The sequence below is a fragment of the Cololabis saira genome, chromosome 11 (assembly GCF_033807715.1).
Source record: "Cololabis saira isolate AMF1-May2022 chromosome 11, fColSai1.1, whole genome shotgun sequence".
NCBI lineage: Eukaryota > Metazoa > Chordata > Actinopteri > Beloniformes > Belonidae > Cololabis > Cololabis saira.
In genome coordinates this window covers 8,953,343-8,969,640 of record NC_084597.1, presented here as the reverse complement: position 1 = coordinate 8,969,640, position 16,298 = coordinate 8,953,343, and the positions used below count along the sequence as shown (strand labels likewise).

At 36.7% G+C, this 16,298-nt stretch overlaps 1 protein-coding gene across 2 annotated transcripts in view; it reads right to left on the bottom strand.

Annotated features, from left to right (window-relative positions):
- Positions 1 to 7,882, bottom strand: part of LOC133454926 (E3 ubiquitin-protein ligase NEDD4-like) — an 84,199-nt gene extending 76,317 nt beyond the window's left edge. For both annotated transcript variants that reach the window (XM_061733664.1, XM_061733665.1), the window contains exons 1-2: positions 7,560 to 7,882; positions 3,321 to 3,394 (exon numbers count right to left, since the gene is read on the bottom strand). In XM_061733664.1, the coding sequence (XP_061589648.1) occupies positions 3,321 to 3,394; positions 7,560 to 7,604 (119 nt within the window). In that variant the 5' untranslated portion in view covers positions 7,605 to 7,882. The remainder of the gene's footprint in view (positions 1 to 3,320; positions 3,395 to 7,559) is intronic.
- Positions 7,883 to 16,298: the final 8,416 nt, after the last annotated feature.

The window sequence follows — 16,298 nt, the reverse complement described above, 5'->3', positions numbered from 1 at the left end:
CTCAGCAACTCTCAAAACCAACAAAAACAGAACCTCATCGACCTCCATTAACCACAGATACAAAGACAAGCATCCAATATACTGTAGCAAAGCAACAAAAAAAAAAAGGATGAAGCTGCTGGCAGCATCCGAGCATCTTCTGAGGCGACAGACTGCCAAGTCAGCACCGTCTGCGGTAGCTCGCTTCACAGCGAGACCTCATTCACCGCTCTGTCATTACAGTTTTGAGCTCGGCCAGGCTGAGCGGCCCTGCCAGCAGGGCATCAGGATGCCAACACATGCGCTCTGGCATGAGAGTAGCGCTCACACAGAGTTCAACACGCCAAGCTACACCCTGGGAATATCCAATTCCACATAGCTCAGATAAAATACATTACTATCATCAATGAAACAGCTGTTTAACGGTCAAGTCTGCACTGGTTGTACTGTGGTGTCACCCTGATATGCAAAATATAGATTCACATTAGGGCTGGGCGATATATCAAGATTTTAATATATAGATATATTTTCAAAAGCGATATGGTATGAGACAATATCATTTATAACGATTATTAAAAAAAAAAAAAAAAAATTATGATTTTGATATAGCTTATTTTGTGACAAATTGACTTGAATGTTTTATTTGAGATTTGCACAAATGTTTTGTTATTTGCAAAACTGTCAACCTCAGTGGAAAAGTCTGCCTGTTACTGTCTACATTGTATTAATTGCAGTGTATTTTAATTTAATTGTTATGCAGGAAAGGGATATTTGTTTTATTTTATTCAAGAAGCATTTTTATTCTATATATGCAGGCAGTTTATTTTTATGTCATTTGTTTTATACATTTTGATATTGTGCAGACCTCTCTTAATAAAAGGTACCTGTGTGACATTTGGCACGAGGCTTTGTATTAAAACTGACTGTTTTTTTAAGGGTTTGCCTCAGAAAAAAATGAAACTAACAGAGATGCTATGCTATAATGCTTTGGGGGAAACCCCAATTATGGCACAGAAAAAATATCGATATATATCGAGTATCGCCATTTAGCTAGAAAATATCGAGATATGACTTTTGGTCCATATCGCCCAGCCCTAATTCACATTTTAATCTAATTTTTGATGGGTTGTTCCGGTCCCTATCGGCAGTGTCTCATTTTCTGGGTCCAATTCCTGGACTTTGCCAGGAAATAAAATATGAAGCACAACCTTAAACAAGCCTTTAAGTATGGATGGTTATCAACAACCGTTACAATTTAATTTTATGAAAAATTCTGGTATTTTCTGTACCTTCTAGTACTGGTTCTGAACTGGCCGGTGCAATAAGCTTCAGGAAAACTGTAGAGTTGTTGGTATTTATGTCATGTAAATTGATCATAACCATCCACAATGATTGCTATGAAAGAGCTGAGTTGTTAGCTGCTGTTTGAATGTGGTGTGACAGTTGTTTTGACAGGGTTAACCCATAGTTGTATTGCTTTTGATTTGTATTACCGGCTGCGGGGAGTCCATGCTCGTAAAGCGAAGTGACTGACATTTCTGTCAGTCACTTCTGTATTCGTAGTGCAGAGAAGCTACACGGAAAGATGACAAGCTGAACGGTGTTCAAATTGCGGCAGCATCTTGCATAATGTTTCATATGAACGGAGAAGTAGGAGGTAATATATTGAGCAAAATATTCAATACCTATACGAGATCAGTACATTAAAAACGGTGAAATAGCAGGGAGAATTATTAACATTCTCAGTTGTAATGCTGGCACTGATGAAATCCCAACAAAACCCAACCCCTGGCTTCAGTCAGCCTTTTCCTAAAAACCTCAGACAGTGATGTAACATGCATTTGCAGTGCATGTTCAGACCTACTCCGCTTCAGCGCGGAGATTGTTGAATCAATCGTCTAAGAATTTGTCCTGTTGGGTGGTTGTGTCAAAAGCTTTGAGGAAAAAGAAAAGAAACCACACCGCCGATCAGACGATGATGTCTAAATCCCATTACTTAACATTTCAGCATAAGAGGGGAATAAACTAATTTTAAGCTGAATAGTCATATAGTCAAATAACTGGGAATTAAAAGGGCAACCAACTATTTTGTCATCATAATTGATCTTCAGTCATGAATGCCAACATTTTACTGCTTAAAGTTGCTGAGACACTGATTTGTTTGGTTTCTTTTTCTGAGGGAAATAATAATAAAATTCATGATCAATAATAGTGTGTTATTATTACTGTGTGTTAACTATTTCTATTGATGCCTCTTGTTTTTTGCACTATCCCCTTTGCTGCTGTAATCTGCAAATTTCCCCTCTGTGGGACTATTAAAGGATTTCTTATCTTATCTTAACAACAAAACGTTTTTTTTTTTATTGAAATTTTTCAAAATTTAAAACCCACACAATATAAAAACATCTCTTGGACGTTTAAGTCTCAAATATTTGACACCGTTTTCAAGTAAGTCTGCTATAATCTTGTTGTTTTGTCTGGATAAAAAGGCCACAGTCATAAGAATCCCTCTTGTTTAGTAGGTGAAAATAAAATAACACTGGTTTTCACACATGAGAAAGTTTACAGAATGTATAATTATTAGTCAAATTAGTCTTTCTGAAAAACCTCTAACTAAAGTGGATTATGAAGGGCATGGGAAGGGCAGGTAGACAATCATTGATTAATCTTGCAGTTCAAAGTCTCTTTTACTATAAGAAGGGTGTTACCCCGCACATGCTCTGTTTGTCTTTCTTCCCTCAGGCGAGAGGCTGCGGAGCATCAAGAGCAGGACCTTCAAACTCAAACAGCTTCTTCCCTGCAGCCGTGAGACTGTTGAACTCTGGAGGACACATGTGTCTCCTGCTTTTATTTAATTTTATTGCTGTATATACTTTTATTTTTCTGTCTGGGCTTGTTCCGGGACCAGGGGGACAAGTTTTGGTCAATGTCACGTCTAACGTGTGCTGGAATGACAATAAAAACTCCTTGAATCATTGAAAGTCCAAAACAGCATGATATCCAAGGTTGAAAGGAAAGATAGACCAAGGAGTGCTCTCCAAAGTAAACTGTTTAATTCAATTTCAATTCAATTAAATTTTATTTATACAGCATCTTACGATACAATATTTAGCAGAGTCTTTGAACTTGGCTTCCCTATAAACTTGTCCCTGACAAAAACCATTTCTGTAAAAACGTGATGAGAGTACAAAAGACCGGCTGAAGGCTCTAGTCCGGCAACAGTCGAGAGAAGTCAGAGCACCTGAACTCAAGCAGCCTGACTGCGGCAGGCGTACCTGACAGGAATTAAGATATTATTTATTAACATGAAAAGGTAATGAGAATTTTACTATCAAAATTACCTTGCACCAAGGATATCCTTCTTCGCCAGATCAAGTCCTGCGATGACCTTAACCCGGAGCACTCGCGCTTCATCCTGCAGAAGAAAAGAAATTGTGAAGACTTAATCGAATCCACGGGAAATTATATTGCAACTTAATTGTCAAACCACCTAAAATACTTTACGTTAGTTGGACTGCCTTCACTGTAAAGTACAAAAGGAAGATAAACGCTGTGTAATAGTCCAAAACATGTAGTTTTTTTTTGGTCTACAGCCCAAAATAACTTTTGTAATCCTCTAAGAGTGCTTTTATGTTTTCTCTTTCTTACAGAAGCTCTTGCAGCAGAACCATGTACACAACTATACATATTCTTCTTTTATTCACATTAGGAAAATTTTAAAACAGTTGTTTTTTTAAAAGCAACAAAGTATTTTCATGAAATATTGAAGTTAAGCATTATTAGCTTAAGGTAAATATTATTAAACCTTTATTTGATAGCCACCTGAACCCAATTCTGATTGAATAAAGGGCCACAATTAAGTTTCCTTTACCTGCTAAAATAAAATCATACTCCTACGAAGAGTTCTCAGTTAAAATTAAGCAAAAACTATGAGGTCAGTTTTCATGAAACTTGATGAAGATTGAAAGAAAATTAAGAGTTTGATAAGGAATATGTGGAATGAATTCCTCCCTTTTTAAAATAAAGACTGAGTTTAGACTTTGTTGGAGGATTTTCATTGACATGGGACAATGATTACATTATTTTCATAGTATTAAATTGCGAGAAAAAGGCAAATAATTTAGGCTTTGGATATAATCATGATAACTCAAAGTAATAATGATTGAAAATATAAGTTCCAAAAAATGGCATATCTATAATCAAAGTGTGTCATTGAGCAGCGTGCATGTTCAGGTAAAAACTGACAACTAAATCTGTAGAATATCAAAGATGTATTTATAATAATCCACCATGATCATCCACATAAACAAATCTCCACATGCTATTTCTGATTAGTGACGTCAGCTGCACAGATAGACAATCTTCTCACCACTTGTAATTCCTCGGCGTAAAACAACATCTGCTCTGCATTATCAGACACCACATTAGTCAGGTAGGTTTGTTGGGTTGCTGTTGTCTTTTTTTAAATCTCCAAGCAGTCCACGGACAGCGTGGATATTGACCTGGTTTATAAGATCTCCTTCAGCCATGCACCAGGTGGGATTCCTGCTCCCCCCCAATAAAAATACCCTAAATTATTCAAAATTGAACAAATGTATTTTCAGACTTAAAGGGTTGAATATGTAGATATAAAAATATATTTCTAAAAAAATAATACATCCACGGTGCATTTTGAGGTGTACAGGACGAAAGTATTGCTACTCCATACATTTTTTGACGGGCTCGACAATGACTCAAAGAAACAAGAAAGGTAAGCACAATAAATGATTCCCTGTGCAGTATTTTTTGGCGAGCCTTCACCAATTTATGGCATGGTATGAGTTGCATACTGGCAAAAAATTAAAAATTAAAATCACGTTGGTGTCCCCCCCAATTCTGACATCAAATCTGCACCCCTGGATCTATTGATCTCATCCCTCATCACAGATATCGTACATTTAGTACCTGCACATCAGACCCGCTTGAACATGACATTTTCCTCGAGTTGAGGGGGGATGAGGAAATAAAAACAGTCAAAATCATCCCCCCTGAAATAAAAACGGTCGAAATCATCCCCCCTGTAAAACTGCCATCCCCCCTTTCCATCCCTTATGTCATTTCATCAATGAATGTGGTTTTACTGCTATTTCAACATTTAGAGTCATCACCAGAAAAATAACACTGGAAAAATAACTTATTTGACAATTTTCACCTGTTTCAAGTACATTTTCACTTGAAATAAGTAGGAAAAATCTGATTTATCTTCTCATTATAAGCAAAAAAATCTTGTTCCACATGCAGATTTTTCTACTTATTTTAAGTGAAAATCTACTTGAAACAGGAGAAAATTGTTGTTTTTTCCAGTGATGAGTCTTGTTTTAAGTGTAATGAGATTTTTTTACTAAAATGAGACATTTTAACTAGAAATAAGACAAATATTCTTGTTAAGATTTTGAGTTTTTGCAGTGATCCATTTGACTTATCCTGTGAAGGACAGAGTCATATTGATAAGTTCAGAAAACTGTTTTTTATTGTTGTGTTTTGATGTGTTTGATGTAAGCCCAGTGGATATTTAAAGCTTACAGAAGGCTGCATTTAACTGCTGCTATGTCATTCCTGCAGTATTTCTGCAGGTGTTTTGGTCACTGCTATTATTTGTAATACTATTACATTATAATAATATTATAAATGTAATAAATGTAATAGTAAATATATTCTAAATCACTGTAGGCTATGAGTGTATATATAGTTTAGAAGTATGAGTATATTATAATGTATGAGTATATTATGATATGTAATATATTTATACTACTATAAATAGAGGTATGGGTATATTATAAATTATAAAGTCGTTGCAAACTATTTTGCTCAAAAGTGGAACAGATCTGGTGATAGTAGCAAATATTGCTACTTAAGATGTGGATAGTTGTTTACTTAATCTTTTATTTTTGGTTCAATTTATTATTTCAGGAATTGTAGTGACTGTTTTTCACCCTTTTTGAGTTGGATTATTGTCATCTTTATTATTATTATTGTCATGTTATTATTATATTATTATTATTATTATTATTATTATTATATTATCATCTTTTGTATGTCTATGTGTGGACCCCAGGAAGAATAGTCTTCCCATGGTGAAGACTAATGGGGATCCTTTTTAATAAACAAATAAACCTATATTATATTATTTGTAATCAGCACAAATTATCTGTCCCCATATGATAAAATCCACCATCCCCCCTGATTTTTTTTTACAACTCGAGTACTGGGTTTACCTACAAGTTGTTCACATATTCAACATAATATAATAATAACACTGCACAGGAAATCATTTATTGTGCTTACCGTTCTTGTTTATTTGTCCTAAACAGCCAACAGTGTGTGTCACTGCTTACTTAACTGTTATATTCGTAAATCATAATTTTAACGGTTTTGGGCATGCTGTGTCTACTCATCTCAAATTCTTCTCACCATCTTCCTTTTATCCTATGGGGCTACTTTATGCACGATCAATTGATATATGGATGAAATATGGAGCCCTAAACAAGTTGCTTAAACTAACTGATCATGTTTTAACACAGTTATGGTGGTAAACAGTTCTAAAAAAAAAAAAGGACCCATTGCTAAGAGCACAATAAACAGACTAAAAAAAATAATTTATAGAGTAGCAATACTTTCATTCTGTACACCTCAAAACGCACCGTGGATGTATTGTTTTTTTAGAAATATATTTTTAATAAATATTCTACATATTCAACCTTTAAGTCTGAAAATACATTTGTTCAATTTTGAGATGATTGTCTATCTGTGCAGCTGACGTCACTAATCAGAAATAGCATGTGGAGATTTGTTTATGTGCATGATCAAGGTGGATTATTATAAATACATCTTTGATATTCTACAGATTTAGTTGTCAGTTTTTACCTGAACATGTACACTGCTCAATGACACACTTTGATTTTAGATATGCCATTTTTTGGAACTTATATTTTCAATCATTATTATTTTATTATTTTATCATGATTATATCCAAAGCCTAAATTATTTGCCTTTTTCTCGCAATGTAATACTATGAAAATAATGTAATCATTGTCCCATGTCAATGACAAGCCTCCAACAAAGTCTAAACTCATTGCTAAGAGCACAATAAACACAGACTTAAAAAAAAAAAAAAATTATGGAGTAGCAATACTTTCATTCTGTACACCTCAAAACGCACCGTGGATGTATTATTTTTTTTAGAAATATATTTTTAATAAATATTCTACATATTCAACCTTTAAGTCTGAAAATACATTTGTTCAATTTTGAATAATTTAGGGTATTTTTATTGGGGGGGACAATTCATGTTTTTCAGAAATCCCCCTGGAATCTGCAACCATGGGTTTACCTACAAGTTGTTCACACATTCAACATAATGGTGGGACGCTAAAAAAAACAAAGCTATGTTTAATTGAAGCCCTGGTATTCCTGGTGTTGGTGTTTCTGCAGAAACAGAGATTAGTGCAGGACAGTGGGGGCTGCCTTGGCCCCACAGCTCGGCTAGCTGGCCATCTTTGAAGCATTTACACCAGGATTTACACCAAAACACCGGATCTTACCTCGTCCTCTGGAAGTCCATGGATGGGTTCGGAGGTCGCAGCCATATAGCTCTGGTTTTCACGGCGCAAAAAGCAACGACACGAGCCGGCCGCCCCACGACAGCTAGCCGCCTAGCCCTGGAACAATAAAGTCCCACTTTCTCCCTCCGTGCTGGTGTTTAAAGTCCACGCTGGGGCTCGAACCCTCCACACGGATCCACAGCGGATTCACAGCCAGATATGGCAGCCTGTGCCAGCGACGTCGGGCTGAAGGGACGGCTAGGGAGTGGATTTAAAGGGGGGATAGAGAGAATAACACACATCTGAAGTGTTTGAACGCATTTGTCAACTCAAAGCTTATTGCGCGCCGCCCCCCCTCACTGATAAGTGACGCTTGACTTCCTCCTGCCGCCTCAGCCAATCAGCTGTCAGCTCCAGGTGGCTGCGCTCACAGGGAACCAATCAGAAGCCTCGAGAATTCCCCAACCTTTCCAGCTGGCCAATCAGAGAGCGCTGCCCGGGAGGGAGGGGTCGGGAGGGCGGGGTGCTTCGTGTTAATTTACTTTTATTGTGTTTTTTTTTTTTTTTTTTGCAGAGTGTGGAAAGCAAAGAATCTTAAAGCTATTACACGAACTTTGTTTAGACTTTAGGAACGGATGTTACAATAAATGACACTGCAGATATTAACAAAACGGACCCGTGAAGGCGCAGGTAAGGGGCGGAGCTTATGACGGTCAACCAATCACAGCATGAAGGTTTAAAAAGACCCACAGGAAACAATCGCTGCGTCCGAAATCGCATACCGTACTTCTACCCTAATGAGTATGCAAAATGAGTGTGCAAGATTTTTTAGTGCGTCCGAAACATTAGAACGTACTCAATAATATGCTCTATCCATACTCATTCCTGAGAAATTTATCAGTGTGGATCAGTGGTGTAAAGTAACGAAGTACAAGTACTTCGTTATCAGAATCAGAATCAGAATCAGCTTTATTGGCCAGGTTCGAACATTGTCCAACAAGGAATTTGACTCCGGTTATTTCGCTCTTTGGTAGTAAAAATAAACAATAAACAAATAAACAAATAATTGTACTTAAGTAAGATTTTTGAGAATTTGTACTTTTATTGATACTTTCATTTTTCTGTACTTTTACTTTTACTTCGTTACATTTTCAAGGAAAAAATCGTACTTTTAATCCGCTATATTTAAAATTGGACACGTCGTTACTCGCTACAAATTAAAGTCTTACATTAAATGAAAATGTAGGCGTGAGAACAGCACAGCGGGGGCTGATTTATGGTTCCGCGTTACACCGGCGCAGAGCTACGGCGTAGGGTACGCGGCGACGCGCACCCTACACCGTAGCCTACGGCGTAGGATGTGCGTCGATTTAACGCGGAACCATAAGGCGGACGGGAAGGAAAGGGGGCGCGTGAATTGCCCGTAATTGCCCGGCAGCGGCTCTGTGACGAGACACCTGGGGCGGACGAGGAGACTCGGCCTCCCCGAGAAGAAGACGCATCTCCCGGGGGAGTTGCGCTGCAGAGGCGGGCCGGAAAGGCCGGAGGAACCGCCGTCGCGTCGAGGACCGATGAAGACTGAAGCCTGAATTATCGGCTGCGTTAAATCGACGCAGAGCCTACGCCGTAAAGTACAGCGTAGGAAAATTAGCCAGGGTGGCTAAACTGGCACATTTACAGATATGTTTATTAATGTGCATTGTCCCTGTAATCTTAAACTGAATAAATAAACAAAATCTATATGCAACCCCTAGCTCAGATTATGGAACATCATAACATTTTCTACTTATGCCGATGACACACAACTCTATATTTCAGTGTCACCACATGACTACAGAACCCCTACTCTCATTGATTAACTGTATTCACCAAATCAATGAGTGGATGTGCCAGATTTTTCTCCAGCTAAATGCAGAAAAGACAAAGGTGATCATTTTTGGCCCTAAAAATGAAAGGGAAAAGATCAGCGCTCACCTTGGCTCCATGTCATTGAAAGCTACAAATCAAGCCAGAAATCTTGGTGTAATTATTGACTCAGACCTGAATTTAAACAGCCATCTAAAGTTTATCACGAAATCTGCCACCTATTGCCACCTGAAAAACATTGCTAGAATTAAGGGGTTTCTGTCTAAACAAGACATGGAAAAACGTATTCATGCATTCATTTTCAGTAGGTTGGATTATTGCAATGGCATCTTTACAGGCCTTAACAAGAAATCTATCAGGCAGCTGCAGCTGATCCAGAACGCTGCCGCTAGAGTCCTTACAAAACCAGAGGTAACCAATCTATTACAACAACAGGAAAAGTGTTTGGAAAAAGCTGTTTGTATAACTAAAAAAAAATCCTAGGTAAAATAATAAAATCATTAAAATAAATTAGAGAATAATAAACAAAAATAAGAACTACTCTAAAAATGAAAATTAAAAAAGTAGTTGCTACCAGCAGCGTGTCATTTAGACCAAATCTGTTAATGATTTACATCACCACAAATGACTGAAGTATCAAAAGTATCGATATTTTCATCTGAATTTCAATTTTAGAGCATACAGATCTGGCAACGGAACTATCAATATTTCAGTATCAATCCGCACATCACTAGTTGGCTTCAGAAAGGTTGTCTGCTGAATTGGAAAACTTAGTCCATTTGTATATAATGTCAGAATTATATGGTTTTTCATAAATACATACATACGTCGGGTTAAAATGTCAGACTGCACAAAGATATGGGTTTCATCAGACAAAATAAGAGGGAAATTAAGGCATAACTAAGCTTTCATTTTTAGGTCCAATTTTAGGTCCAACTCTTTTTAATCTGTACATGCTGCCCCTTGGGGACGTCATCAGGAGACACCGCATCAGCTTCCATAGTTACGCTGACGATACGCAACTGTACATCGCCGTGTCTCCTGATGACACTGGGCCAATTGATGCCCTTTTTAACTGTATTTTAGTCATCAAGTCATGGATGGCAGCAAACGTCCTATAGCTCAACCAGGGCAAAACAGAGATTTTACTCATCGGTCCCGAAGGCCAGAGAGAGAAACTTTTACCAAAGTTACAGGATTTTAAACCCTCAAAATCAGTTAAAAATCTGGGCGTGATTTTTGACTCTGAGCTCACTTTTATTCCACATATTAAAAACATAACAAAGATCGGTTTTTACCATCTTAAGAACATAGCCAGAGTCCGCCCGTTTCTCTCTCAGGCCAGCACGGAGGTGCTAATGCATGCTTTTATCTCATGTCGTTTAGATTATTGTAACGCCCTGCTCTCTGGTCTTCCCAAAAAGAACATGTACAACCTACAATTATTACAGAATTCAGCCGCACCCGTGCTGACGAGGACCAGAGGGCGGGAGCACATTACACCTGTTTTAAAATCGCTGCATTGGCTCCCTGTGCGCTTCAGGGTTGATTTTAAGGTTCTTTTACTAGTTTTTAAGTGTCTTAATGGTCTTGGGCCTTCTTATTTGTCTGCACTACTTTTACCCTATCGACCCTCACGGACCCTGAGGTCCTCCGGTGCCTTTTAACCATACCAAAAGTTAGAACTAGGACACACGGGGAGGCGGCATTCAGTTTTTATGGTCCCCGATTGTGGAACAGCCTCCCGGAGAACCTCAGGGCCGCAGAGACTGTTGATGTTTTTAAAAAGAGGCTCAAGACCCATCTCTTTAATCAGGCTTTTAACTGACTCATTTAACTCTTTTACATTTCTTATGCTCACCCTTATTTTTATTGAATCTTACTGCTCTGTTTTATATTTAGTTTATCCTTTCTTATCGTATTTTATTTTTGTTTAATCTCAATGTTTTATCTAAATATTTTAGTTGTTATTTATGGTCTATTTTATACATTTTACTGTCTTATTATTTTAGTTTTTAATGTCTTACTTTCTAGACATACTTTTAGGATTTTATGTTTGTATGTTTTATGTTTTTATGTTTTTTATAAACTCCTTTAGTGTATTTTATCCTGTTTTCTTGTAGCTTTTAGCTCCAGTGTTTCCTCATGGAGAGCCTCCATGCTGGGAGTGACTCTGTCCTGCAGGGGGTCGTCCTGGGGGTGGTTCTGGCCTGGATGGTTGTGGAGCTCTGCACCACGGCTTCACCGCTGTGGTGTGGACTCCTCTTTCCGTCCGGACCGGGATGGTCTCTGTGGGCCCCCCCCCCTTGTAGCTGCGGGCTATGGGACCTCCTGGCGTGGACAGCTCCCTGTTACCGTTTCGTCACCTGGATCCTCTGTGCCTAGCCATGTCTACACCATGTGTCTGCGTGCGTGTCTGTGTGTGTAATTTAGGTGAATTGTAGTGTGCTTTTGTCTGCGGGGAGGGGGGTAGCATTAATAAGTTTTATGTTTATTTGCTTTTCTTGTTTTTTTTTCTGTTAAGCACTTTGTGTTTCATTATTTGTATGAAAAGTGCTATATAAATAAAGTTTGATTTGATTTGATTTGATTGTGTCAAGTCTTAAAGTCAGCTGCTCTTTTAAATGAACATTTCTTATATACAGTAAATGAGGTACAGCAAGTTCATATCTAATGCCATAGACTGTACATGAAAACACGGTTGAACTGAAGCATCATGGAAAAACCAAACAGTAGTCACAATCAGGGGATTAGAAATGACAGCTAATCTGACTTTTATTTTTATTTATTTATTTATTATGGGAGCAGTACATGGTGCATCCCTCTATAAGGTGGCTGGACTCTCCTCTAGAGATAAAGTGAGAGGTTCAGCTTTCTGAGAAGGACTTGGGATAGGGTTGCTGGTCCATCATATCAAGAAGACCCAGCTGGAGTGGGTTTGGCATCTGCAGGAAATGATTCCCAGACAACTTCCCCTTGAGGGTGGTGTTTTCAGCAAACTGGGAGGACACCACAGGGCAGAGCTAGTATATGCTGGAGAGACACCTCTATTCCCCAGGAAGAGCCAGGTAGAGGGAGTACAGGGCTTTTCTGGGGCCGTTGCCCCTGCAATCCAAATCTGGACAATCAAGAGTTAATAAATGGATGGTAGAATAGCCAGTACTTGGTACCTTGAAATCTCCTGCAGAATCAAAGCACAAGGACATTAAAACATCCTAATCTGCCCCTAAAAGAAATTATTAAGCACTTAATCATGGAACAACATTTAACATTTTTTATTATAAAAAACAAGCATGAATCCCCAGCGGTCAAATACTGACAAAACAATCTGGTCAAGATTTAGCTTCAACAAGCATGAAATGTCAATCACTCATCAGCTGGGAAATCAATGCTGAACTCTTGTGGTGGAAGACGGCTCACATGCCAGAGTCTGAGTTGGAGGTTTCATGCAGGAACAATGAATTAATCCATCAAAATCGGACTCTCTTACTTCAGCATGGTCTGTTGTATTACAATATACACAAATCATCATCATCCTTCGACTGTCGTCGAGATCCTAGATGTCACTTCTTTCCATCGGGTTCTGCTGCTCCCAGTTCTTGGAGTGTAAGTCCTGTGTCCCTGGAGATTGTGTCAGGATAAGTACGATAAGGCCTGGTTCCTCTGGATGATTGGATGATACACAAATGGTCGTGGACTATCATTTAGAATTAATGTAGTTGTATAACTAAAATAGATTTATACTTAGAAGGGAAACAATGTACACTTTGTATTGATGAATGTTTCTTTGACATGCTTTGAGATTGTTGTGATAGTCATTTCTTGTTATTTTAGGGTAGGTTGAGCTTGTGTGGGATATATAATATATCCCAATAATATATAATAATAATAATAATAATAATAATAATAATAATAATAATAATAATAATAATAATAATAATAATAATAATAATAATAATAATAATAATAATAATAATAATAATAACTACAATCATATGCTGTTCCTCTACCAAATTTTTAGGGGTTTTAATTGATGAAAGGTTATCATGGTCCGAACATATTAATCTTGTCAACAACAAAGTATTGAAGTCAATCGGTATCATCAGAAAAATTAGTGCTTTTATATCTCAGAATTCTTTAAACATACTTTATTACAGTTTAATTTATCCACATCTCAGTTATTGTAATATTGTTTGGGCCAGTACTTATTCTTCTAATTTACAGAAATTGTAAATCACTCAGAAGAAATTTGTTAGATTAGCCACATTCTCTAATTATTTCTCTCCATCTGCCCCTCTGTTTAGGAAACTTCGCATATTGTCAGTATACGACATAAAAATACTTCAATCATGCATATTTATTTATAAATCCATCTTTCCCACTTGCTTTCCAAATCTTTTCATGAATTCTTTACAGCCAAGTCTCAGGTCCATTCCTACAACACTAGACACAGTAATAAACTTCATCCCCCTTTGTGTCGCACTACACACAGCCAGTTTTCTTTTGCTTATAGAGGCTCCTTAATCTGGAATTCCTATCAGTTCATTGTAGAATCATCCTCTTCTATCAAAATGTTTAAATTAAGTCTTAAAAATATTCTGTTAAATCAAGACTTTAAACGTTTATTTTACAGTATGTTAGATGTGGATTATTATCCTACATACTCTCATGTTTTTGTTTTTTGCGTTCCCTGCTCATGTTGTTTGCTTTCTTATTGTCTGTTATAGCTTCTTGTTTATTTTGTGAATACCAGTATTATTGCTGTTGTTGATTTATTTGTCGATTCTTCTTTTATTTCCTTGGGGAGGTGCTTTTTATAAGCCCGTACAGGATTTTTTAACCTCTCCCGCACATATTACTTTTGTCTGTTAATTGTTGTTTTTGTTTTTCTCTTTTATGGTGCAAATAAAAAAGTAAAAAATAAATTAAAAAAAATAACAATGCACCCTTCAATAACCATGACTACCTCATACTGCTGCACCTTTCACTTTTAAATTGTATATGTTAATAAGAGCCACATTTTTCTATTTACTGTTTGCTACTATTTAAATCTGGGTTCAGTGAGCGAAATAACCAGATTCAAATTCCGTGTCTTGCATGTTTATACTTGGCCAATAAAGCTGATTCTGATTCTGATGATCCAAGGAGTTGGTAGATATTACATTTAGGCAAGACCAGGCAAGGCAAGTTTATTTATATAGCACAATTCAACACAAGGTAATTCAAAGTGCTTTACATCAACACCAAAAGCGGCAAGTCATAATTAGACAGTAAATAACAAATAAAATGAAATACAATTATGAGAAAAGAAGGTACAATAATAAAAAACACACGTTTTTTAATGCTTTAATTGAATGCTGTTTTAATTTAATGCTTTATATGTTCACTATAAGAGATCTACGATGGAGTATTAGGGCCAAACTAAGAAAAAAAAGAAGGAAATTACGAAAATAAAGTCATAATAATATGAGAATAAAGTTGTAATATTACGAGAATAAAATCGTAATATTAAATATATTATAAATATATAAATATAACTTCACAAGATGCTCAATATTCAAGATTTAACACATTCTTCCTGTTAGAGTTCTCATAAATTAACACTTTATTCTTGTAATATTACGACTTTATTCTCGTAATATGACGACTTTATTCTCGTAATGTTACGACTTTATTGTCATAATATTACGACTTTATTCTCATAATATGGTGACTTTATTCTCATAATATTACGACTTTATTCTCGTAATATTACGACTTTATTCTCATAATATTACAACTTTATTCTCATAATATTACGACTTTATTCTCGTAATATGAAGACTTTATTCTCATAATATGGCGACTTTATTCTCATAATATTACGACTTTATTCTCATAATATTACGACTTTATTCTCGTATTATTACGACTTTATTCTCATAATATTACGACTTTATTCTCGTAATATTACGACTTTATTCTCATAATATGACGACTTTATTCTCATATTACTTTATTCTCGTAATGTTACAAGTTTATTCTCGTAATATTACGACTTTATTCTCATGAATTACGACTTTATTCTCGTAATGTTACGACTTTATCCTCGTAATATTACGACTTTATTCTATTACGACTTTATTCTCGCAACATTATGACTTTATTCTCGTAATTTCCTTTTTTTTTTTTTTTTTTGTCTTAGTTTTGGCCCTAATACTCCGTCGTAGAGATCTTCATAGATTTAGTTGTATGGGAAAAGTCTTTTACCAATAAAGTCGCACTGATTGAGTATTTGATGCATTACTTTGTCCCTTCAGTTACTTTCATGGTTAATGCATCATGACAAAAACCTTGTACTGAAACAGAATGATTTTCCCACTTCCATAAAATTAGTTCACAAAACCACCACTAGATGGCACCCTGGAGCCACATTCGCTGTTATTTTTAGTCCTACCATCCGTGCAGAAATGTTGATCCTAGTCACACGTTCGCTGTCTTATTGAGGATGTGATCATCAGTAACTTTGACTCTGACTACCAATAGTGTCTCAGTTTCTTTCTTTAGCTGTGTAACCCCCAGATACAGACGCACAAGCACAGATATAAGAGCTGAAATATCAAAATCAAGGACTCTGTCATCCTCCCACCCAAATACACACACAAAAAGCATGTTGTTTATTTTCTAATCTGAGAGATATTTTTAAATAAAAGGAGGGGCTGGCGTGTGTGCATATCAATAAATCAGTGCTCATGCACTGGTGAAGACATCCACAACGGCCATTCTTGTTTAAATGTTAGCTGACTCTCTCTTTTGGTGGGACTTTTAAATCAATATCAAGAGCAGATGGCCATATTATATAACCTTATTGCACTAAGTAGAGCTGAAAAGGGG